The sequence below is a fragment of the Chiloscyllium punctatum genome, chromosome 15 (genome assembly GCF_047496795.1).
Source record: "Chiloscyllium punctatum isolate Juve2018m chromosome 15, sChiPun1.3, whole genome shotgun sequence".
Taxonomy (NCBI): Eukaryota; Metazoa; Chordata; class Chondrichthyes; order Orectolobiformes; family Hemiscylliidae; genus Chiloscyllium; species Chiloscyllium punctatum.
The window spans coordinates 92,299,040-92,323,810 of NC_092753.1; the positions used below are offsets into that span (position 1 = coordinate 92,299,040).

Here is a 24,771-nt window from a genome sequence, read left to right on the forward strand (position 1 = left end):
TTATCCAAAAGAAACACATTGAACGCAATCCGATCAGCTTTGCACACTCCAGTTTCTCGACAGTGGGGATACCAAAATCAGGTTTAAAATAAGAGATATCCAAATATTTAAATGGGAACCATTCTTATGTGTGATGCCCAGAGCGTCTACATACTTTCTCCGCTGTGTAAATTGAAAATTATGCATGCGGGGAGGAGCTTATGGTAGTTGCTCTGTCTGCTGCTTGTAAGAAAGTTATTAACATATCCAATAAAGAATACAGCAGAAATGCCTTTGTCCATTGTGTGGCAATGAAGTGGGACTGACAACTGCAGTGTGTGGTTCAGGTGTATATCACAGATATATTTAAGAAGAGGCTAGGAAAGTGTACGAGGGAGACAGGAACAGCAAAATATCCAGAAAGAGTCAGGTAAGGAGGGTCTTATGTGAAGCCATGAGAGCAGTGGATTATTCTGCACTTGAATCTGTTAACTACAGGAGTAAATATGGACTTCCAAATTTAAACGCACATCACCTGATTGTTACCCTGAGACCTTTCATGGACTGAATTGTTTTAAGGAAATACATGGACATTAAATGGCTACAATGGTGTGTTTGATTTATTGCAGTCACATGTACCTAAGTACAGTGAAAAGTTTTGTTTTGTGAGCAGTACAGGCTAATCATAATATATGAGGTGAACACAGTGAGGCATACAAAGTTACAGTTTCACAGGAGATGTGCAAAAGCAAGATGACCATTAGATTTCAAATATGAGAGCTCTAATATGCAGTTTAATAGTACCAAAGAAGAAGCCATTCTTGAATCTGTTGGACATAATTTTAAGCTTTTGTCTTGACTGCCTGGTGGAAGAGATTAGAAGAGATTATAACTGGGTGGGAGGGATCTTTGATGATGTTGACTACTTTTCCACGGCAACAAGAAGTATCGATGGAGTTGATGGAGTCCATGGATGGGAGGTTGGCTTGCATGATTGTTCACAATTCTGTAGTTTCTTATTGTTCTGGACAGAGCAGTTGCCATACCAAGTTGTGATGCACCCAAATAGAATGCTTTCTAAGGTGCATCTGTAAAAATGGGATGAAAGATTATCAGGAGATATACAGCAACGTAGAAACAAACACAGAAATTGCTGGAAAAGCTCAGCAGGGCTGACAACATCTGTGAAGAGAAATTAGACTTAACATTTCAAGTCTGGTGACCCTTTCCCAGAACCAATAGTAGCTAGGAAAATGTTGGTTTTTAAGCAGACCGTAGGGTGGGGAGAAGGTATAAGGATTAAATGATAGGTGATTGGGGATAGAGCCCAAAGAAGGCAGGCTTAAAAACAAAGTCAGGGTTGGATCTGAGCACACGGAGTGCAGTTGTTTCTGGGGGAGATAGGTTGGAATGGGTGTGGGGGAGGGGGAAGAGAAATTGAGGCAACCAATGTTACATCAACAGTTCTCAATGAACAGATCAAGTGCAGGTAGAAGGCCAAAGGGAGGGGGCCAGAGGGAGAATATTGGAGGTGGGCGAAGGGGTCTGTGGGAATGGAAATGACTCTTGTCCAAAGAAATGGGCACAGCGGTGAAGACAATTGAAGAAGAGTTTGATGTGTTGTGCTTGAAATTCAATACTTTGGGGCACAGAGTCATACAGTCATACAGCATGGAAACAGATCCTACGGTCCAACCAGTCCATGTCAAACTTAATCACAAACTAAACTAGTCCCACCTGCCTGCTACTGGCCCATATCCACCTAAACCTTTCCCATACATATACTTCTCCAAATGTCTTTTAAATGTTATAATTGTACCTGCATCCACCCTCTGTGTAAAATATTTGCTTCTTATGTCTTTTTTTAAATCTCTCTCCTTCACAGAACATTCAGCATTGGAGAGTGGAAGGTTAGGAGGGATGGTGAATATGGGACAGGAGGTGGGGTTGAGGAGAGTTGAGGTTAAAATCAGATCAGCTATGATTATATTGAATTGTATAGCAGACTCAAAAGATTGAGTGACCTAATCTCTACCTTTTTCGTATGGTCACCTGACCAAAGATTTCATCAACCAAAGTCATTTGCATTGAGATTATAGTTTTTTCAAAAGTTATTGAAACCACACAACTGAGATGACACAAAGTAGTTTCTATGTCCTGTTTTAGATCATACTCATAAGATAACTTCAGGTATTGGGAAATGAAAAGATCACCCATCAGTTCGTCAGCTGGAAAGACAATGGAGCCAGATTCTGGAAAAAACCATGAGCTGTATTTTAACAACTAGCAGCAGAATAGAGAGAAAGGACATGGAATGAAGGATTGCTCTCTCTCTTTCTTTCTTTCCATGTTGTCCATCACATCAAAAGACAATTCCTGGTATAAAACTAAATTGGGAACACAACCATTCACCTCTTCACTGATTTCAGCATTGAAGGGCCCAAATCCTTTTTGCTGCCTTGCAACTTCCCCAGAACAACAATTAGACCACATGGGCAAATTTATCCCAGGTCAGTTTTGTGGAGTGTGGAATTTTCCTGACTCTGCCTTCTCAACTCGGATCCACAATTCAAGCTGGATTCACCATTTCAGGGATAAACCCAAGAAAAGTTGAACTCCGTGTTTCCCTGGGTGCCTATTACTGATGTTCAAGTGTTACTGTTTCTGATATTTCCTGATCATATTCTTGCCTTGCCTTGATCGAATATCAGATTAGTGAGCTCGAAATGGCTAAGTGATGGAAGGTGATAGTTAACTCTGTGTCTGAAGTATCGTACACAGGGATCACATTCCAAGGGCATGATGTTCTTTTGGTATGTGAATCCTCTTGCATAAAAAAATCAAAATACTGCAGATTCTGGGAATCTGAAATGAAAGCAGGAAGTGCAAGGGAAATTCTGCAAATGTGTCAGTATCTGTAGAGAGAGAGAACACAATCAATTTTTGGAATGGCACAGAGTGACATGGTGGCTCAGTGGTTAGCACTGCTGCCTCACAGCACCAGACAGCTTCGTGGCCACCCTTGGGAGATTGTCTGTGTGGAGTTTGCACATCCTCCCTGTGTCTGCATGGTTTCCTCAAGGTGCTCCGGTTTCCTCCCACAGTCCAACTCCAACGATGTGCAGGTTAGGTGGATCAGCCATGCTAAATTGCCCGCAGTGTTTAGAGATTAGGTGCATTAGTCAGGGGTAAATATAGAGTAATAGGTTTGGGCAGGTTACTCTTCAGAGGGTCAGTGTGGACTTGTTGGGCCAAAGGGCCTGTTTCCACACTGTGGGAATTCTAATTCTAATTCATATGTTCAACTATGGTGGCTCAGTGGTTAGCATTGCTGCAGGTTAGGTGGATTGACCATGTTAAATTGCCCACAGTAGGTCAGGTGGATTAGGCAGGGTTACAGGGATGGGAAATGCAGGGTTACAGGGATGCAGTTGTGTCTGGGTTACAGGGGTGCTGTTCACAGGGTTGGTGTGGATGAGCCAAATGACCTGCTTCCAATCTGTAGGGATTCTTTTGGACTTGAAAATGTGAACTCTGTTTCTCTCACCACAGATGCGGCCAGACCTGCTGGTTTTTCTCCAGCACTTTCAGCTTTTATTTCAGAGTTCTCCTGCATAGTTTGGACAGACCAACAAATCTCACGGAGCTTGATTGATTTTCTGCTAAATTGACCTCATCCATTTGGTGGTGTTGAGCATCAAATATCAGAAGTCTCCTTCAGTCGCTAAATTCCAACTATAGTTTTGATTGGCTTAACAACTTCACAAAGCACTCTAGTCTTTAAGATGATTTTCTTGACAAGTTAATGGAGGAGTTGGAAAGAGCATTACACTAATCAGCTTATGGCCTCTGGCTGCTTACTTAAAAAAAAACCTAATCTCATTGTAAGAGCACTCAGCAATAAGCGAGTGTCACATTATATATGCTATTTTTCTTATTTTTAATCTACCGAAGCAGTAGGTCTCTCACCACCTTGCACTCACAATTACAATTGACCATCTCAAAAAATAAAACTCAGAAGAAAATCAAAGATCTTGCACATTTCTTTTGCTACTTTGTTCTATTCCTGCTTTTAGCGTCCTTCTTTTTGGCTGCTGAGGTGTCAGCTCTGACTCGGAGTATAGGACAAGATTCCAACTACGAAGGGTTGTCCAGCTTATAGGAGGGTGAAGTTGTGATGGGGGTTCTGAGTTAGCTGGTCAGAGTGATGTCCCTTCCTGGATGGACTCTCACCCCACTTTAGTCAACAGTATGTTGAATCTTCACTCCAGATTTACACTGCGTCTTCAGCATCTGTGCACAGTATTCCCACAAATAGAAGATGTCGCAGTCATATATCCAACAGAGAAGTGAGGAGAAAAGTCTTTACTTAGAGTGGTTAGACTGTGGCAGACATTACCATGTGGAGTAGTTGAAGCCAACAGCGTTGATGAATTTAGGAGGAACATACATGATAGAATGTGTACACTTTGGTCGTTTCTTTATTGACAGGATGTGATAAATGGAGTCCCACAGGTATCTGGGCTGGGACCTCAACGTTTTGCAATGTACATCAATGAAATAGATTGGGGGGATCAGCAAAGACATTGTAACTAAATTCGCAGATAAATAAGAAATTATGTTGGGAAAAAGACATAAGGACATTGCGGACAGATATAGATAGGTCGAGCACGTGGGCAAAAATGCTGACAGATGTGCTGCGACAAAATGTTATGTTGCTCACTAAGGCAGGAAGAATGAAAAAGAATGGAGAATAACAGCTGAAATCTGAGGTGCAGAGGGATTTCAGTGTTTCTGTGCATTAGTCTCAAAACACGAGCATGCAGGTTTAGGGGAGTCAATATCCTCGTGACATTATTGCTGGACTGTTAATCCTCAGATGTTGCCTGACCTGCTGTGCTTTTCCAACACCCCACTGTTGACTGTTAATCCAGAAAGCCAGATAATGTTCTGGGGGCCTGGGTTCAAATCCTAGATGGTGGAATTTGAATTTGGTAAAATAAATCTGGAATTAAGAGTCTAATGATGTCCATAAAACCATTGTTGATTGTGAGGAAAGTCTATCTGGTTCACTGATGCCCTTCGGGGAAGGAAACCTGCCAATTCTATCTGGTTGGGACTACGTGTGACTCCAGACCCACAACAATGTGGTTGACTTTTAAATGTTCTCTGGGCAAATTGAGGATGGACAATAAATGCTGATCTAGCCAGCATTGTCGTCATCCAATGAATGAATTTGCAAAAGCAAGTTACAGCATGTAATCAAAAAGGTTCGTGTGTCAAGAGGAATTAAAGATATGCTTCAGTTTTATAAAGCATTAGTGAGTCCACTTCCTGAACCATGTACGCAGTTTTGGTCTTCTTATTTAAGGAAGGATGCTAATGCATTGATGCTAGTCATAAGGGGGAATATAATGGCCTAGTCATGTTGTTGTGGGACTGTTAATTCAGAGACCCAGGTTCAAATCCTGCTACGGCAGATGGTGGAATTTGAATTCAATAAAAATCAGGAATTAAGAGTCTAAGAGTGATCATGAATCCATTCCTGATTATTGGGGGGAAAGAAACCATCTGGTTCCCTGCTATCTTTTAGGGAAGGAAATTGACATCCTTACCTGGTCTCCCCTATGTGTGACTCCAGACCCACAGCAATGTGGTTGACTCTTAACTACCCTCTGGGCAATTAGAGATGGGTAATAATGCTGTCTAGTCAGTATCACCCTCATCCCATGGATAAATCAAAAAAAGAGGTTTACTAGACTGCTGGGCGGCACGGTGGCACAGTGGTTAGCACTGCTGCCTCACAGTGCCAGAGACCCGGGTTCAGTTCCCGCCTCAGGCGACTGACTGTGTGGAGTTTGCACGTTCTCCCCGTGTCTGCGTGGGTTTCCTCCGGGTGCTCCGGTTTCTTTCCACAGTCCAAAGATGTGCAGGTCAGGTGAATTGGCCATGCTAAATTGCCCGTAGTGTTAGGTAAGGGGTAGATGTAGGGGTATGGGTGGGTTGCGCTTTGGCGGGACGGTGTGGACTTGTCGGGCCGAAGGGCCTGTTTCCACACTGTAAGTAATCTAATCTAATTACCTGCTGGAATGAATGGGTTTTCTTACAAGGAAAGGTTGGATTGACTATGTTTCATGAAAATAACATTACTGCTCCCTGATGAGTGATGATCTTAAGCCCTTCTCATTGTTTTTTTCAGTATTGAGTGAAAATAGCACACTCAGGTCGTTGAATACAGCCTGAAATATAAGTGAAGATGGTGCTAACGCAATTAAGTTTCTTGTGCATTGTTTCAGCAAGTGGCCCATCCATGTATTTTGAAAAAGTGATGCCTCCCTGACAGAAATATTCCATTATATTGAATTGCATAGATTTTACAGAACAGAAACATTCCTTTTCACCCAACTGGACACGGTCAGCATTTTTGCTTCACATGAACTTTATTTCACTTTATCAAAACTTCTCTCTGCTACTTATCTCAGTTTCTTTTACATGCAGGTATGGATCATATCTCCATTTCACCATGTGGAAACAAAACAGAAATTGTCAGAAAAGCTCAGCCAGACTGACAGTACCTGTGGAGAAAAATCAGAGTTAACGTTTCGGGTTCAGTGACCCTTTCTCGGAACTGATTTTAGCGAGGAGAAAAGGTGCTTTTTATGCAGAAGATAGGTTTGAGGGAGGGGGTAAAGATGAAATGAAAGGTGGGAATGGAGCACAAAGAGAGAGAAGAGCAGTTGGACAGACAAAGGACTGGATAACCATCAATCTGGGAGGGTGGATTGCCGCTAATGGAGACAATTGATGGCTCACCATGGGGAAAGATTCCCAGTCTCACCATTCCCACTTTCCCCTGAATTCCTGGTTAGATATTCATGACAATCTTACATTTGTAGCCTCTAATTCTGAGCATGTACCTTGTAAACTTATATCATGACATCAACACCACAATGAGGTCCCCTTTCTAGCAGAGAACAGGGCTCCAGCCTGTTTTTGATTTCGCACCAGTTATATCATTGCAGTTCTGGCATCTCTCTTGGAAATTATTTTTGCATTACTGCATTACTTTCATGCTGTAGATATACTGTAATTGAGTAATTAGCTGCTGTTGCATCACACAGTTTAGCAATAACCCACCAGATAGAACATGAAACCATTGTAAAGTGACATGGTTAGACTTTAAAGGTGTGGCAGAAAATAAAGATTGCTTAACAGGGGGATACTACGGTTTTAAGTGATGAGGAAAGAATATGTTTAAGTAGAAAGTGTGATGTGGTGTGTGTTGACTTCAACAAGGAGGATATGGCAAAGGAAGTAAATTCAGAGGGAGACAAGAGAAACAAGTTCTGAGGTCCTGTCACCATGGAAGTATTAACAAAGTAAAAACAGAACAGTCAAAGTGCTATGCTTTTTTAATTGAACCAACCGTAAAATGAGCCTGAGATATGGGCCACTTAACCAGTAGGGTGCAAGCTAAGAGCTGAAGCATTATGCTGAGAGAGAAAGCAAACCAAGATTTTGAATAGCAAAACGTTCTTTTTAAAAAAAAGCCATCAAACTGTGCTGCAAAATGACAGAGCCATTTTTAAAGCTTCAGCCATGCAAGCTTGTGTTGTTAAAAAAAAGATCATCTGATTTGTAGAGTTTGGAACGATGTTTGGGATCCTTAAGACCACTTATTATCCACAATATCTTCAAAGCAAAAGACCTCCAAGAGGAAAAGACGCTATTCTCTGGGTCAACTCACAATCATATAAGTACTGAAAAAGTGGGAGTTAAACATACATTAAATTGTTTTATTCAGTAAGTTATTTTTCTCTGGTTTTCAAATTGATGAATTCATTGCTGTGGAAAAGCAATTTGCACCCAGTGTCAGTGGCAAGATTCTGGTGCAGAATCATTAAGGGATGAAGCATCTCATGATTGTCTTCATCAGGCACCTTCCAGGTAGTTGCTTTGTAGGTCGAATGCAGATTTTAAGCTGTCGCAATTACATTTACATGAGTGAAGAAATAGGAAGTGAAAAAGTTCAACTCTCACTGTGCTAGATTCAGATTAAGGAGTAATTGAGGAACCAATTTTATGCAAAAAAAAAATCAATTTATATTATGAAACTATGTTCTTTTGGTTATGTAAAAAAATGCTAAAATTGCAAAGGCACAGAAAAAAGCTGTACAGTGATTACTTTCAGAGTGGCCAACTCTCCCCGATGGCCAGGCTTGTTAAAGATTAAACCCTTAGGTATTGCTGCAATGAAAAGCCTTTTTCAATTTTCTTTCAGCATGTTTGTTCACTCATTATAAAAATATTAGAAATGAGGCAGCAAGATAAGATTGGAAGAGTGAGGTTGTACAATAGAAACATCAGGAATATATTCAGTTAGGATGGGTAACTTGAGTCATACAGAATTTTTATAGTTGTATTTACATAATCACAATGCTAAAAGGCTGTGTTTTTTTTCCTACCCATTACTAACTGCTTTATACACAAGCTTGAGATCATAACTCTAGAATTATTAAAAGTCATCAATTTCTCTTCTCTCACCTTCTCTGGCTCTTCAATTCCCTTTCCTTGACTTCCCTGTTTCCATTTCTGGGGATAGGCTATTAGCCAATATCCATTACAAACCACTGACTCCACCTCCTTGACTATGCATTCTTACACCTGGCTTCCCACAAGGACTGCATTCCATTCTCCCACAGTCCTTTGGTGTCTCTTTTATCTGTTCCAGGGCTGCCAATGTCCATTGAGGTCCCTCTGTTTTTATACTCAACCAATGACACCCTTCCATTGTGTTCAGCCAGGACTTCAGCTGTGTCAAACCCATCTCCTGGATTTCTGACCCCTTGACCTCTCTCCCAGGGCAACGATAGGGCTTCTGTTGTCCTTTTCCATCATTCTCTTCACTGCATTCAAAGGATCATCCTTGGCGATTTCTGCAATTTCTAGCTCTACAACTCAACACATTTCCTTCTCCCTTCACTGTCAGCATTCCACAGGGACCATTCCCTCTGTGACCTGCATGTTCACTCTTCCATCACTTTCAACAAGTCCTCAGACTCCTTTGGAGTGCCACAACATCTTCCCACACAATTGCAGAAGATCTAATAATTGCAACTTTTTCTGGCCCGTCATCCAGGGGTCCAAACACCCCTTCCATGTGAAGCATTAGTTTGCTTGTATTTCTTTCAATCTAGGTCACTGCATTCACTGTTCACATTGACAAGGCCAAATGTATACTGGGTGATTGCTTTGTAGAACACCTCTGCTCTGTCTGTAAGAAAACCCCCAACTTTCCAGTTTCTTGCCATTTCAACAAACCACTTTTCTCTCACATTAACATTTCAATCCTGGGCCTGCTGCAGCCTCTGAGTGAAGCTGAATGTAGTGAATGAATGACATTTTTCTGCTCAGATACATTATAGCCTCTAGCACTCAACATTGAGTTCAACAGCTTCAGAGATTCTGTCCTCAATATTGACTACAATCACCACCTAATGTATTGTATTGACTTAATTCTCAGCAAAGCCGAACCATTTGCTCCTTCTCATATCTATCACTCAAATCTCTTTTTCTATTTTATTACAATTAGCGCTCTCTTTGTCTTTATCCTGGGTACCGTTACCATCTACTCCAATCACTCTGCTTGGCCCACTAACTAAAGCATGAAAACCATGATTTTCCAGTCCTTTTCAATTCTGAAGAAGAGTCATATTAGACCTGAAACATTAATTCTGTTTCTCTCTCAACAGATACTGCTAGGCCTGCTGGGTTTCTCCCTGTTTTTATTTCAGCTTTTGAAACCTGCTGTGTTTTGCATTGATTTACCACAGTGTGATCATGCCTGATTGTACTGTTCCATCACATTGATTAGCATCTTAATGTTTAGTAGCCTGGGCTATCTACAATCAATAGCATGTTGGCTTAATACTAGTTGTGTCCATGGAATCATACTGGAAGTGAAAGTTAATGGGTTAGATCTTATTTGAGTGGGTCATTTTGCAATATGCGCTATAGCTGGGCATTTCCTGAACCTTTTAGTTCAGCTGCTGCAGTTTTCTAGAAGAATGCTATGGTGAGGCGAACAGGGCATTTAAAAAAAAACTGAAAGTATGCTGTCAACCAGAAGTTGCTGGAAAAGCTCAGCAGGTCTGGTGCATCTGTGTAGAGAAATCAGAGTTAATATTTTGAGTCTGTTGTTCCTCAGTTCTGGCAGGAGCTATTTTCCATACCACTTTTCAGGCTGAGGGGTGACCTTATAAAGATTGATAAAGTCATGAGGGATATAGATTAGTGTGGAAATAGGCCCTTCAGCCCAATCAGTCCACACCGACCCTCCGAAGGGTAACCCACAGACCCATTCCCCTCTGACTAATGCACCTAACACTATTGGCAATTTAGCATGGCCAATTCACCTGACCGGCACATCTTTGGACTGAGGGAGGAAACCAGAGCACCCAGAGGAAACCCATGCAGACAGGGGAAGAATGTGCAAACTCCACACAGACAGTCGCCCGAGGCTGGAATCGAACCTGGGACTCTGGTGCTGTGAGGCAGCAGTGTTATGGGGCAAAGAGTCATGGTTTTTTTTCCCGAGAGTAGGGGAATCCACACCAAGGGGGCATCAGTTTAAGGTGAGAGGGGAAAGATTGAAAAAAGGACTGAATGAGAAAATGTTTAGACAAAGGGTGATGCGTGCACGGAATGAGCTGCCAGAAGAGATGGTGGAGGCTGCTACAGCTACAACATTTAAAAGGCATCTGCTTGTGTACATGGGTTTAGAGGGATATGGGCCAAATACTGGGACTAGATTAATATAGGATATCCAATTGGCAAGGACAAGTTGGTCCGAAGGGTCTGTTTCTGTGCTCTACATCTCTATGATTCTGTGACCACCAATGGCTCCCTTTCACCATTAAGGTACAAGGATTGTGAAAGAGAAACAAAAGAGAAGAAAGATGCATTAGAAAATGGCCCAGGAAAGGAAATATGAAGAGAGGGAAGAAATATGAGATGAAGAGAAGGAGAAAGAAACAAAACCTAAAGGAGATGTGATATTAAGCAAAGTAAAATATTATTCCCTTTTAAAATCTCCAACAACGATTCATTCTGTGAGAGAATGAGATGCAATAGTTGGAATTGTTCATATTTTGTCACAGGCATGTATTTCAGAATTATTATGTTGATTCATACGATCTGCAGGTGCTGATATTGGATTGGGTTGGACAAAGTTGTGTCATGTAATTTTTGACCATGTTGATAAAGGAGTCCTTAATGACTGGACCATGTGTGTCATTTTGAATGGATAACTAAGATGTAAATCCAAAATATTGTTCAGAATAACTGGGAGACTCAAAGGAAAATGTTGTTGGCATGAAGTAATAGTAAGTTCATCAACAAGGACTACACAACTACAATTCATGCCATGCCTATGGGCGATTTGTACAATAGTAGAAGTGCAGGTTATTAACTTGCTATTTGTTTTCCAGTCTGATCAAAGCCATTGTGTTCAGGGGAGAAGACTAGCAGCAAATTAAAAAAACAAATCGAAAATTCAATGTGCGGGAGATTGGAGGCACAATGATTTCATGTTGTGATTTTAAATTCTGATCATCACTGAGCATATATACCATGGTGAGAGAGGCATTATAATCAATGGACCAGTTCTAACAATCCAGTAGGTTATCAGAAAGAATACCAATGCCATGATTTCTGTTTCTCTGTTTGCAGATTACTCCAGCTGTGGACAGTGACTTTGGCAGCTACAACTGCACAGCCAGTAACCAGATAGGAACCAGGTCTCAGGAGTTCACCCTTGTTCAAGCTGGTAAGTGGAAGCGTTTTACAGAATCACTTCTGCTCTGTTCAACAAACATTGATTTTAATAACGGGAGCTGATGAAAGAAAATGTGTGCCAGCCACGGATAAAAATTTTGAAAGATGCAACCCTGTCAAATTTGCTTAACAATTGCCATGAGTTGCAATTTTCCTTGTTTTTCATCATTCACACAATGCAGTTGTAAGGAAAGTCATGCAGTTATGGATTTCTGTACTTCCTCTCTTCCTTTAGGAGGACATGCGAGAGTTGGACTGGGGTGGACAAAGTCAAAAATCAAATGACACCAGGGTATAGTCCAAAAGGTTTATTTGGAAAGTACAAGCTTTTTGGAGCTGAACACTAAAAGTTTGCAATTTCAAATAAACCTGTTGGACTATAACCTGGTGTCATTTGATTTTTGAACTTTAACAGGAAGCAGTAGGATATGGTTATTTAATTATATTCTTAATTCAAAGTCACAGATAAATGCTCTGGCAATTTCAATCCCACCATAAGTAGAAAGAGAAAACGGAGTGCTCATGGGATAATGGAGTGATTGAGATGTGAACTTGGTGTAAATGATTTGTATGAAAAAAGATAAAATGCTGAGAACAAAGCTAAAACTTGACCAAATTTTGAGAAGCTTCTTTTCCTTTATTCTTTCATGGGATTGTGGGTATAAATAACAAAGTCAGCATTTTTTGCCCATCCTCGGTTATCCTTGAACTGAGTGGATTTCAGAGGGCAGTTGAAAGTCAACCATGATATTGTGAATCTGGGATCATACATAGGCCAGACTGGGTAAGGATGGCAAATTTCCTTCCCTTTTGGGCATTACAGAAACTGAAGGTTTTCTATAACAATTCATTCGTGATCACCATTACTGAGACTAGCTTTCAATTTCAAACTTAATTCCACCAGGAGATGGCAAGTGTGATGCAATTACTGATACCCACCTGCACCACACATATCCCCCATGAAAGGCAGTGTTGCATAAAGGATCATGTTGACAAATAATTACAGTTCAAAGTGAGAGGGAATCAGGCCCATGCCTTTTTGCAGTCTATGGGTTCTTAGATTGTCTTTGTGAATTGTGGCCTGCCAGTGCCATGTTTAATATTGCCTCTAATTATTTCTACTTCAAGGAGATGACTTGTCTGTAATGACCAATGACATGGTCAAGGTTGCTTATGATTGGGATCTGGGACCTACATTGTTGGTTGCTGCCTGCATTTCCCATGCAGGATTCCATGATTACAGATGTATTCAAGCTGTACTTTACAACCTCCAGATAAATGCAAACACCCCTTAAAGGGCCTCAAATATCATGTACTCTGACTGAAAAAATAAACCACTTACTCTGCTCACACCAAGTGTGATTGCTGCCATTTTCCACTTCCATTGCGCACTTATGACTTGAAAGAAGATGGAAGGTTACACCAGTTTACATTTGGCAGAGTGAGTCTCAGGCTTAGCCTAATAGTCAACATCCCCTGCACCAAGAACGTCCAAGTTCTTTTCTTCATTACCCTTCCTGTCCATCCCATCACTACTCAGCATCCCTTCATTTCCTCCATTCACTGCCTCTCAAGTCTTTCATTTGATGCTTCGCCTCCCATCTTTGGCTTGCATTTTCACCGCGCCAACCGTCATGGTGTACTGCTCTCCCATTAAAGCCACGGCAGTTTTCACCATTGATATCACCTCCTACGGTAACCAATATTCTCCAACTTACTATCATCTCCCACCCTTGTATGTACAGTCGCACTCCATCAGTTACTGACCCCCTAGCAACCCAATATGCTGCCTCAAATCCTGACAGATAAGTCCTCCAGATTGGCTAACACAGCAGTGTTCCAAAATAAGTCACCCTTGACTTTTATTGAGCAAGTCCCCACCCCTCTCAACCAACATGGCCAGACAGTGCTGACTGGACCACTGACTCATTTCTGTGCAGCTGCCTGACAGACTTACTGGGAAACTCAGGACTTCTGAGACTTCTGAGAGCGACAGTGACCCACTCCCTGGATTGCAGTGATAAGGAATTTCTAAACCAGACCACGCCACAAGTGGCTGACTGACCATGTGCAAGCCCCTGGGGTGAGATTGGACATTGGGAGAAAGTGAGGACTGCAGATGCTGGAGATCAGAGTCGAGAGTGTGGTACTGGAAAAACACAGCAGGTCAGGCAGCATCCGAGGAGCAGGAGTATCAATGTTTCGGGCCTAAGCTCTTCATCAGGAATGACACTGGAAGTTGCCTGTTCATTAACGGAGCCAGGGCTCTCTGACTGATGACAGTCGTCCGTGACATGGTGAAGGACTAACCCACTTAGACTTTGAGTTATGGCCATTTGGTTGATGCATCTACAGTACTTTTGTTGCATAAGCTGTTATGCTGTAGGTGTGAAATTAATTCAGGCTTGTGCCATACAGCAACATCACCATCTCCTTGACTGACTCATATCAAACTGCCTACCTTTATTTCTGTGCTAAATAGCCAGGCAACATAGAAGTACTATGATGTAGAATGATATGAAAGAGTACAGAAAGGCAAGACAGGATCATCTGAGCATCCAACTAGGCACAATTTGATTGAGGGTTCAGAGAGTGCGTAAGGAGCTGGGAGGAGTGGGCTGTTTCAGTCAATGAGCTTGGGATTTGCCACTGCCCACAAAATGGCCTGGTAGCAGAACTGAAATGAAAAATATGTGCTAGTGCTCTGCAAAATGCAAGAAGGGAGTGTCGAACTGTATTCTAAGTGACTCAGCGATGTGCTATGATGATTCGCTGAGACAGGGACTCTGAAGAAATATATCGAGCCCTTTCTCAAAACAATTCAATGCCTTGGCCTCACCACTTTCTTTTTCCAGAGAATTCTACAGGCTTACCACACTCTGGGCGAAGTAACTTTTTTTCATCTCAGTTCTAAATGGCCTACCTGGATCCTTAGATTACAATCCCTGGGTTCTGGACTCCCTGATCATCAAGAACACCAGGAGTGTCCCTCCCTTCCAGTGATTCCCAGGGGATACACCCAAGTGGAAAAGGTTGCCTAAACCTGGCCTCTCCTCCTGGTGAAGGGCTTATGCCCTGAAACGTCGATTCTCCTGCTCCTCGGATGCTGCCTGACCTGTTGCCCTTTTCCAACGTCACAATTTTCGACTGTCCCACATATGCCGCACCTCACAGGTTCAAAATATCTGTCAATCAATAAAATGCCATTGTTTCCAGGGTCAGTGGAGACAGATTCACTTTTGATATCCTCTCCATCTCCACATTACAAAAGAGATGCAGAAATTGTTGGAGAAACTCAACAAATTTGGCATATCTGTTGAGAGAAAGCACAGCTAATGTATCAAGTCCAGTGATACAGAACTGGGCCACTGGACCTGATATGTTAACTCTGTTTCTCTCTCCACAGATACTGCTGGTCCTGCAAAGTTCATCCAGCAGTTTCTGCTTTTTGTGCCAGATTTCCAGCATCTGCAGTCCTTTGTGTTTTTCAAAAATTTATTTTACCTCCACATTAAATCTGAAAGAGTCACTTCTTCCATTAGTAATATTTTATCTTAGAATCACAACATGGTCATAGCATAGCATCTTTTCCTGATGAAGGGCTTATCCTCGAAACGTCGATTCTCCTGCTCCTCAGATGCTGCCTGACCTGCTGTGCTTTTCCAGCACCACACTCTTGTCTCTGATCTCCAGCATCTGCAGTCCTCACTTTCTCCCATAGCATAGAAGGAAGTCAATCGGCCAAAAATCTGTTACCATTTAGTGACAAAGACATGGTTTGTGGCTAAATTCAAATCTGAATTTATCATTACATAATTCGTGTGTGACATTTTTTTTGCCCTCAACTGTGACTCTGAATTGGATTCAAAGTGTGACTTGAGATGTTTTAGTACAGATCCCTCTTTTGTGTGAAATTACCGGAGTGGGTACCACATTTACCTCTGAGTCAGAAGACCCTGTGAAATGAGACCATGAGTAGAGAGATTTGATCGCAATACTTCGGCTAATGGACCCATTAATGCAGTATCAATTGGAGTGCAACATTGTCAGAGTGTTGCCTTTCTGATGATGTGTTTATTTGCTAACTTGTCTGTCCTCTCAGCTGGATGTCAGACAACACTGCATCGGAAGGAGAGAGAGAGAGAGAGAATCAGGTCTGTTTCCCACAGTTTGAGCAAATGTTTATCCCTGAGCTCACATCGTTATAGATTGTCTGGTGATCATTACATGGCTATTTGCTGTTTGCAAATTAGTTGTCGCATTTTGTACACTGAACACTGATTGCAATTCGAAATACATCACTTAGGATGTCCTGAGGTTGTGAGAGAAGAGAAGCAAAGACAAGGTCTTTTTCTATTTGTCTCTTGCATGGATTTCAATCTTGCTTACTTTCCCCAAAGGAAGAAGTCTCTTCCTTTCTTTAAAAGCAAAATCTGAGTGCACCGTAACAAATTAGGCTCTGAAGTTAATCGATATTCAACGTGATACCTCGGACTTGGAATTTTTGTGTGTATCAGCAGCACTTGGACTGAGACAAGCTCTGGGCTTCTTTTCAATAAAAAACAAAAGTTGCCGGAAGACTTGTGTCACTCAGTGGTTAAACTAGTGCAATGTCCTTAGCAAGTTCCTTAATGCAAGTGGACTCAATGGTTTTTCCAAACCCTGTGGGCTAAGATTTATAGGATGCCATAATTACATCTTGCTCCATCAATCTGCTTAATGTGTTTCTACAGTGTGGAGGCAGAACAGAACCAAGCCAAGAGGGCTAACAGTGACCTACAAGCCATTCTCTGATTCCATAATAGAAAGGAGGAATGTTCAATGGAGCACTATTGTTAATAAATCCATGGTGAAGCAAGCATGAACTAATTTTAGAGAGGCAGCCGTGTTTATTATTTAGAGAGAGAGTCTCAGCATTGTAACTCCTGTCAAAGACTGACTCTTGCCATTGTGGCCATGGATCAAAAAGTAATTTTCTCTTTTGTACCTTCTTTTTAATAAGAAATTAGTTCTTCTCCTTTAGCTTTATTCAGGGTGAGTTGAAGGTTATGTAGTTTCTGTAACAAGAGGGATGTAATTATGTTTTGAAAAACCTGTAATGAATTTTTTTTGAAACCATTTCTAGAGTAGCTGTCACTAATCCCAGTCTGCATATTCCAATGATGATGGAAGAAATTGCAAACAATTCTGATATCGCGTCATATTTGGCTCAAATTGTTAACTGTTTCTCTCTCCACACGTACTGGCAGATCTGTTGAGTTTATCCAGGACTTTCTGTTTCATTTCAGATTTTTGCAGTATTTTGTGTTTACGTTGGTATGAAAATTCTAACTTGAGTGAGACCAGATCCGAGAGTTTTTGTGAATCAAAGCAGAATGATCAGGGAAGAATTATTTCCTTTCGAAATGAAAAGACCAAATTGTGGCCTAATCGAGGTCTTCAAGACTTTGCAAAGGTTGATGTGGAAAGTGTTGAAAAGAAGTTACCACTTGTGGATGAGACCAAAGGAGGAGAAACTATTAGTTATCATTAATTAATCCAATAAGGAATTCAGGACAAACTAATTTAACAGGAGATTACTTAGAATATGGAACGTGACTACCACAAGGAGTAATTGACTTGCAATGGATACATTTGAAGTGATGCTACTAATTATATAGGGGAAAGCGAGGACTGCAGATGCTGAAGATCAGAGTCAAAAAGTGTGGTGCTGCAGAAGCACAGTCTGTCAGGCAGCGTCCAAGGAGCAGGAGAGTCAACATTACGAGCATAAGCTCTTCATCCTGATGAAGAGCTTATGCTCAAAACATCAACTCAACCTAATTACATGATGAGAGAAAGAATCAGGAATATGCAGTTAGAGTTAGTTAAGGAGGAATGGCAGAAGATTAATGTGGAGCACAAAGACTGACACACACATCTTTGGCTGCATGGCCTGTATTTGTGCTGTCGGTACTTTGACATGCTTTGTGACAAAGAATAATTGGGAGAGAGTTGACAAGAAACAGTTTTGATAGAATGTGTATTGTAGCACTGGTGCAGTGGGAGATGCAAAGATATATATAATCAGCTCGAAAACAATATAATAATTAAGAAGGAAAATAGACTTGTGGAAAAATGTTCCCTGTAAATCTTGAGTGCCAATTGTGCCAATACCATTGCATTAAGAGATGTATTTTGTCCTGTTCTTTTTCATGAAGAAAGGTTAAGATAGAGTAGTGGAACAGTTTTCTCAAAGCCAATAAACTAAACAGCTTTCTTTGGGTTCTTTTTAAAGTTGGAACAATAGAAGCAGCCTGAATGGGTGGGGTCAAGCTCCCACTGAGCCAGGATGTTTAGTTTTAGCTTTTAGTAACAGTTGCTGGGATTTTAAAGCTGGGTGATGAAGCTCTTATTCCTCTTGCTGTGACAGCTAAACGCTGGGGTTCTCTTCCTGCTGCTAGAATTGCATGTGAGGCAATCTGATTTACTGAAATTTGCCTTTGCCAAGGGTGTGTTTCGAGGATGTTACTATATTGAAACAGTTAATTAGTAGTAGTTAATATACATATTATTTTGTTAAGCATTTCGATAGAGTTACAGTTAAGCCAAGTCTCTTTTTTTATTTTTATTTTGTTTGCATTTTAACTGCAGTGTAAAATTAAAATGTGTTTTGCTTAAAGAACATAGAACATAGAACAGTACAGCACAGAACAGACCCTTCAGCCCACGATGTTGTGACGACCATTGATCCTCGTTTGAAGTAAACCTAATGTACGAACTCTCAAATTTCTGTGACCATATGCATGTCCAGCAGTTTCTTAAATGTCCCTAATGACCTCGCTTCCACAACTGCTGCTGGCAACGCATTCCATGCTTTCACAACTCTCTGCATAAAGAACCCGCCTCTGACATCCCCTCTATACTTTCCACCAAACAGCTTAAAACTATGACCCCTCGTGTTAACAATTTCTGCCCTGGGAAAAAGTTTCTGGCTATCAACTCTATCTATGCCTCTCATTATCTTGTAAACCTCAATTAGATCCCCTCTCTTCCTTCTTTTTTCCAATGAAAAAAGTCCGAGCTCAGTCAACCTCTCTTCGTAAGATAAGCCCTCCATTCCAGGCAGCATCCTGGTAAACCTCCTCTGAATCCTCTCCAAAGCATCCACATCTTTCCAATAGGGCGACCAGAACTGGACACAGTATTCCAAGTGCGGTCTAACCAAAGTTTTATCGAGCTGCAACAAGATCTCACGGCTATTAAACTCAATCCCCTTGTGTTTTTTTTAGATTACTTACAGTGTGGAAACAGGCCCTTTGGCCCAACAAGTCCACACCGACCCGCCGAAGCGCAACCCACCCATTCCCCAACATTTACCCCCTTACCTAACACTATGGGCAATTTAGCATGACCAATTCACCTGACCTGCACATCTTTGTGACTGTGGGAGGAAACCGGAGCACCCGGAGGAAACCCACGCAGACACGGGGAGAATGTGCAAACTCCACACAGTCAGTCGCCTGAGTTGGGAATTGAACCCAGGTCTCTGGCGCTGTGAGGCAGCAGTGCTAACCACTGTGCCACCATGCCGCCCCTAATGAAAGCCAAAACACCATATGCTTTCTTAACAACCCTGTCCACCTGGGTGGCAATTTTACGTACCTGCACACCAAGATTCCATTGTTCCTCCACACTGCCAAGAATCCGTCTTTAATCCTGTACTCAGCTTTCAAGTTTGACCTTCCAAAATGCATCATCTCGCATTTATCCAGGTTGAACTCCATCTGCCACCTCTCAGCCCATCTCTGCATCTTGTCAATGTCACGCTGCAGCCTACAACAGCCCTCTATACTGTCAATGACACCACCAACCTTTGTGTCGTCTGCAAACTTGCTAACCCATCCTTCAATCTCCTCATCCAAGTCATTAATAAAAATTACAAAGAGTAGAGGCCCAAGAACAGAGCCCTGTGGAACACCACGCACCACTGACTTCCAGGCAGAATATTTTCCTTCCACTACCACTCACTGTCTTCTGTCGACCAGCCAATTCTGTATCCAGACAGCTAAATTTCCTTGTATCCCATTCCTCCTGACCTTCTGAATGAGCCTACCATGGGGAACCTTATCAAATGCCTTACTGAAGTCCATATACACAACATTAACTGCTCAACCCTCATCAACTTGTCTAGTAATATCCTCAAAGAATTCAATAAGATTTATGAGGCATGACCTGCCCCTCACAAAACAGTTCTGACTGCCTTTAATCAAGCCATGATGTTCCAGATGGTCATAAATCCTATCCCTCAGAATCCTTTCTAACACCTTGTTGACGACAGACGTGAGACTGACTGGTCTGTAATTGCCAGGGATTTCCGTATTTCCTTTCTTGAAGAGAGGAATTACATTTGCTTCCCTCCAGTCCTCAGGTACAAATCCGGTGGAGAGAGAGGATGCAAAAATCTTTGCAAGCGGTGAGGCAATCAAATTTCTCTTTTCCCAAAGCAGCCGAGGACAAATCTGGTCTGGCCCTGGCGACTTGTCAACCTTAATGTTTGTCAAAATTTTCAACACATCAGCTTCCTCAATCTCTATCTGTTCCAGCATGCTTAGCTGCTCCTCAATGGTTTCATTCACTACAAGGTCCTTTTCTTTAGTAAAGACAGAAGCAAAAAACTCATTTAGGGCTTCCCCTACCTCCTCAGACTCTAGACACAAGTTCCCTATGCAATCCCTGATCTGCCCTACTCTTTCTTTGATCATTCTCTTATTCCTCACTTATGTGTAAAATGCCTTTGGATTCTCCCTAATCCTTCCTGCCAAGCCTTTTTCGTGCCCCTTCCTGGCTCTCCTCAGACCATTTTTGAGCTCCTTCCTCGCTTGCCTGTAATCCTCTAGAGCTGAGCAAGACCCTTGTTTCCTCCACTTTACATAAGCTGCCTTCTTTCTTTTGACGAGAAGCTCCTCCGTTCTCGTCATCCAAGGTTCCTTTATCTTACCCCTTCTTGCCTATCTCAGAGGAACACATTTGTGCATCACTTGCAACAACTGTTCCTGAAACAGTCTCCACATGTCTATAGTGCCCTTTCCATGGAACAATTGCTCCCAGTCCATGCTTCCCAACACACATAGTTTCCTCTCCCCCAATTAAATATCCTCCCATTGTGCCTGCTTCTCTCCTTCTCCATAGCTATGTTGAATGTGAGGCAGTTGTGGTCACTATCCCCAAAATGCTCTCCCACCGCAAGATCTGACACCTGCCCCGGCTCATTACCGAGCACCAAATCCAAAGAGGCCTCTCCCTTTGTCAGCTTGTCAACGTACTGAGTTAGGAAACCCTCCTGAGCACACCTTACAAAAACAGCTCCTTCCAAACCATCTGATTGAAGGAAGTTCCAATCAATATTGGGAAAGTTAAAGTCACCCATTACAACTACCCGACTCATACACACTTTTCCAAAATCTGCCGACCTATGCTTTCTTCAATCTCCCTGCTGCTATTGGGGGACCTGCAGTAAACCTAATGAGGTGACTGCTCCCTTACTGTTCCTAATTTCCACCCATACTGTCTCAGTAGGTAGACCCTCCTCGACAATGGTAACTTCTGTAGCTGTGATACCCTCTCTGATTAGAAGTGCTACACCCCCACCTCTTTCTCCCCCTCTCTATTTTAAAGTCAAGTATTTTGACCAATTAAATTGCATCTGAAATGCAACACTTTACTCTTGAGGAATGATGTGAAGGGAAAGGTATATAGAATCTTCGGAAGTGAGGGAAATTCTGCAGAAACCTTGGCTTTACGAACCAAGGTGAAAAGAACAAAAAGAGGCTAGAAACGGTGATTCGTAAATCATTGATTTGCTTTACACTAGAGTGTGGATCTAATTCTTTTTACTGTGCACCTGCCTGCCTGAAACCATTTTTTTAAAACGTTGGACTTGTTTTTACTTTATTCATTGATTCATTTTAAATTATGATTAATGTTGATCAGATAACGTAATTTGCAGTTTTGAAGAGTTTATTAAGTCTCATGTCAAAGGTGTAAATAGTATTCGAAATGAGAGCGGTGCTCTCGTAGATCAAGGACAGAGTCTGGTAGGTATGACAGGAATCTTTTCATATCGGGCACAGTGATCACTAACTGTCATGGGGCGGCATGGTGACTAAGTGGTTAATACTGCTGCTTCATGGCGCCAGATATGCAGGTTCAATTCCAGCCTCCCGCTGTGTGGATTTTGCGTATTCTCCCCATGTCTGCATGGGTTTCCTCCCACAATCCAAGGAGGTACAGTTTAGGTGGATTGGTCATGCTGAATTGCCCATAGTTAAAAGTGTGGTGTTGGAAAAGCACAGCATCTGAGGAGCAGGAAAATCATTATTGTGATGAAGGGCTTTTGCCCGAAACGTCGATTTTCCTGCTCCTCGGATGCTGCCTGGCTTGCTGTGTTTTTCCCGCACCACACTCTTGACTCTGATCTCCAGCATCTGCAGTCCTCATTTTCATCCAAATTACTCATAGCGTCCAGTGATGTGTAGATTCGGTGGATTAGCCCTGGGAAATGTAGGGTTATAGGGGTAGAGTAGGGGGTGAGTCCGGCTGGGATGCTATTTGGAGAGTTAGTGTGGACTTGATGGGCTGAATGTCTTGTTTCCACAGTACAGGGATTCTTAAAAAAAAGACACCTTTTTTTTCCCATGAAACAAATGAAGAGAACTGTCTCATAATTGTCATGGGATCTTACAGTGTTTCCCAAAGATGGTGGAAATTAATGTTCCAAGTTCATATTCATCCTTAACATTACGTCTCTCCCCAAGTTTCTCACTGTACTCAGCCCCTTCCATATTTTTTGTTACATTGCTTCATCTAAGAAGAGACAGTGATTAGCCAAAAAGAAATGGTTTGCTCTTCTGATGAACCTGAACTTGATCAATTGGTGAGGCAACATTTGGAAAACTGCATTCAATTCTGATCATCTTGCTTTCAAAAGGATGTTGTTAAACTTGAAAGGGTTCAGAAAAGATTTACAAGGATGCTGCCAGGTTGAAGGATTTGTGCTATAGGGAGAGGTTGAATAGGGTGGGGCTGTTTTACCCTGCAGCATTGGAGGCTGAGTGGTGACCTTTTAGAGATTTATAAAATCATGAGGGGCATGGATAGGGTGAATAGCCAAGGTCTTTTTCCCAAGGTAGAGGAGTCCAAAACTAGAAGGCATAGGTTTAAGGTGAGAGGGCAAAGCTATAAAAGGGACCTAAAGAATAAGTTTTTCACGCAGAGAGTGGTGTACAAAAAGAATGAGCTGCCAGAGGAAGTGGTGGAGGCTGGTACAATTACAACATTTAATAGGCATCTGAATGGGGATATAAATAGGAAGGGTTTAGAGGGATATGAGCCAAGTGCTGGCAAATGGAACTAGATTATTATCTGGACTGTAGTTCTGATTCTGTGCTGTATGAGTCTATGACTCTAAGTTCTTCATGGATAAAATATGCAAAATGCTGTGGAAAAGTTACAGGCAGTTCGAAATAATTAAAACTGGAGCTGGAAGATTGCAGCCATTTAGACAGGAATTCTGACTCAATTTGTACACTGTTGAGAGTGTTAGTCTGGATCCTATCCATAGGTGTTGCCAGGGAGACGTGGAATAGTGAAGGGGATAAGCTATCAATCAGGTTTCAATGCCAACTGAGTTGTGACCCAGGATGGCTCAGGTTTCTATTCAAATACATTCACAGGACATGGGTATCATTGTCCAAGCCAATATTTATTGACCATCCTTAATTGGCCAGAGGACAGTTAAGAGTCAAACTCAATACTCTGCATCTGGAGTCACAAGTAGGGCAGTCCTGGTAAGGAGCACAGTTTCCTTCTGTTTCGGCTCTCATAGGTTGTATTCCATCATTACACTTCAAATTCTACAATCTGATATGCCTGGAATTGAACTCACCTTCCCGGGAACATTACCTCGGTCTTTGGATTAATAGTCCAACAGTCATTCCAGCAGTCATGTCTCCCCAGACAGGCTTTCTCTTGTGATATAATCCAAGTACCTCAACAAGTGTCTTGTCAATTCTCAGTGTTTTACTGCTATGGCACACTTGAGGTTAGTTAGATGTGATTCTGTCCTGTCTTGCAACCAAACAGTTTAAATAGACAAAGATAAGTGAACTGCAATGTGTGTTTTTAAAAGTAAAACACCTATTTTCCCAATAGTGCAGATCCAGGTTGGAGAGACAAACGGAAGGTGATCAAACCAGGCTGTGCTACTCAATATAACAACGAGACTTTGAAGTGAAGTTTACACCATCAAAGCAGTAAATCCAATCAAACTGGAAAACTGAACCATGTGCATCACAGCCAGCTGTGGCTTCATAGATATTAGCCTTACCTATTAATCAGAGCTTTGGAGTTCAGGGGAAAAATATCTTAATTGTGTTATGGACCAGACCAAATCCTCTCAAAATATGTTGCAAAGTTAGCCCAGACCCTATTTTTTTCTTATTAGACTATCTCTAATAAGTCCATTCTTATCCAAATGCAAGTAATTCCCATTCCTCAGAACCTTTTCAATAATTTCCCTACCACAGATGTAAGGCTGACTGGCCTGTAATTTCCTGTATTATCCCTATTGCCTATCTTGAACAAAGGAACAACATTAGTTCTTCTCCAGTCTTCTTGGCCCATGCCTGTGGCTAAAGAGGGTACAAAGATCTCTGTCAAGACCCCAGCAATCTCCCCCCCCCCCCCCCCCCCACCTTGCCTCCTTAATTATTCTGGATCCCATCAGGGGACGTATCTACCTTTATGTTTTTCAAAAGACTGAACAACTCTTCCTTCTTGCTACTGACATGCCTTGAATATCAATATACCCCTCACTAATCTTATCACCATTCATGTCCTTCTCCTTGGTGAATACCAATGCAAAATACTCATTCAGAACCTCACCCACTTCCTCTGGCTCCAAACATAAATTCTCTC

The 24,771-nt window shown here is 41.8% G+C and overlaps 1 protein-coding gene across 2 annotated transcripts in view; it reads left to right on the forward strand.

The window, feature by feature from the left end:
- The window catches only part of LOC140486503 (neural cell adhesion molecule 2-like), a 1,585,952-nt gene that overhangs the window by 1,233,060 nt on the left and 328,121 nt on the right, over positions 1-24,771 (forward strand). For both annotated transcript variants that reach the window (XM_072585745.1, XM_072585744.1), the window contains exon 11: positions 11,710-11,806. In XM_072585745.1, the coding sequence (XP_072441846.1) occupies positions 11,710-11,806 (97 nt within the window). The remainder of the gene's footprint in view (positions 1-11,709; positions 11,807-24,771) is intronic.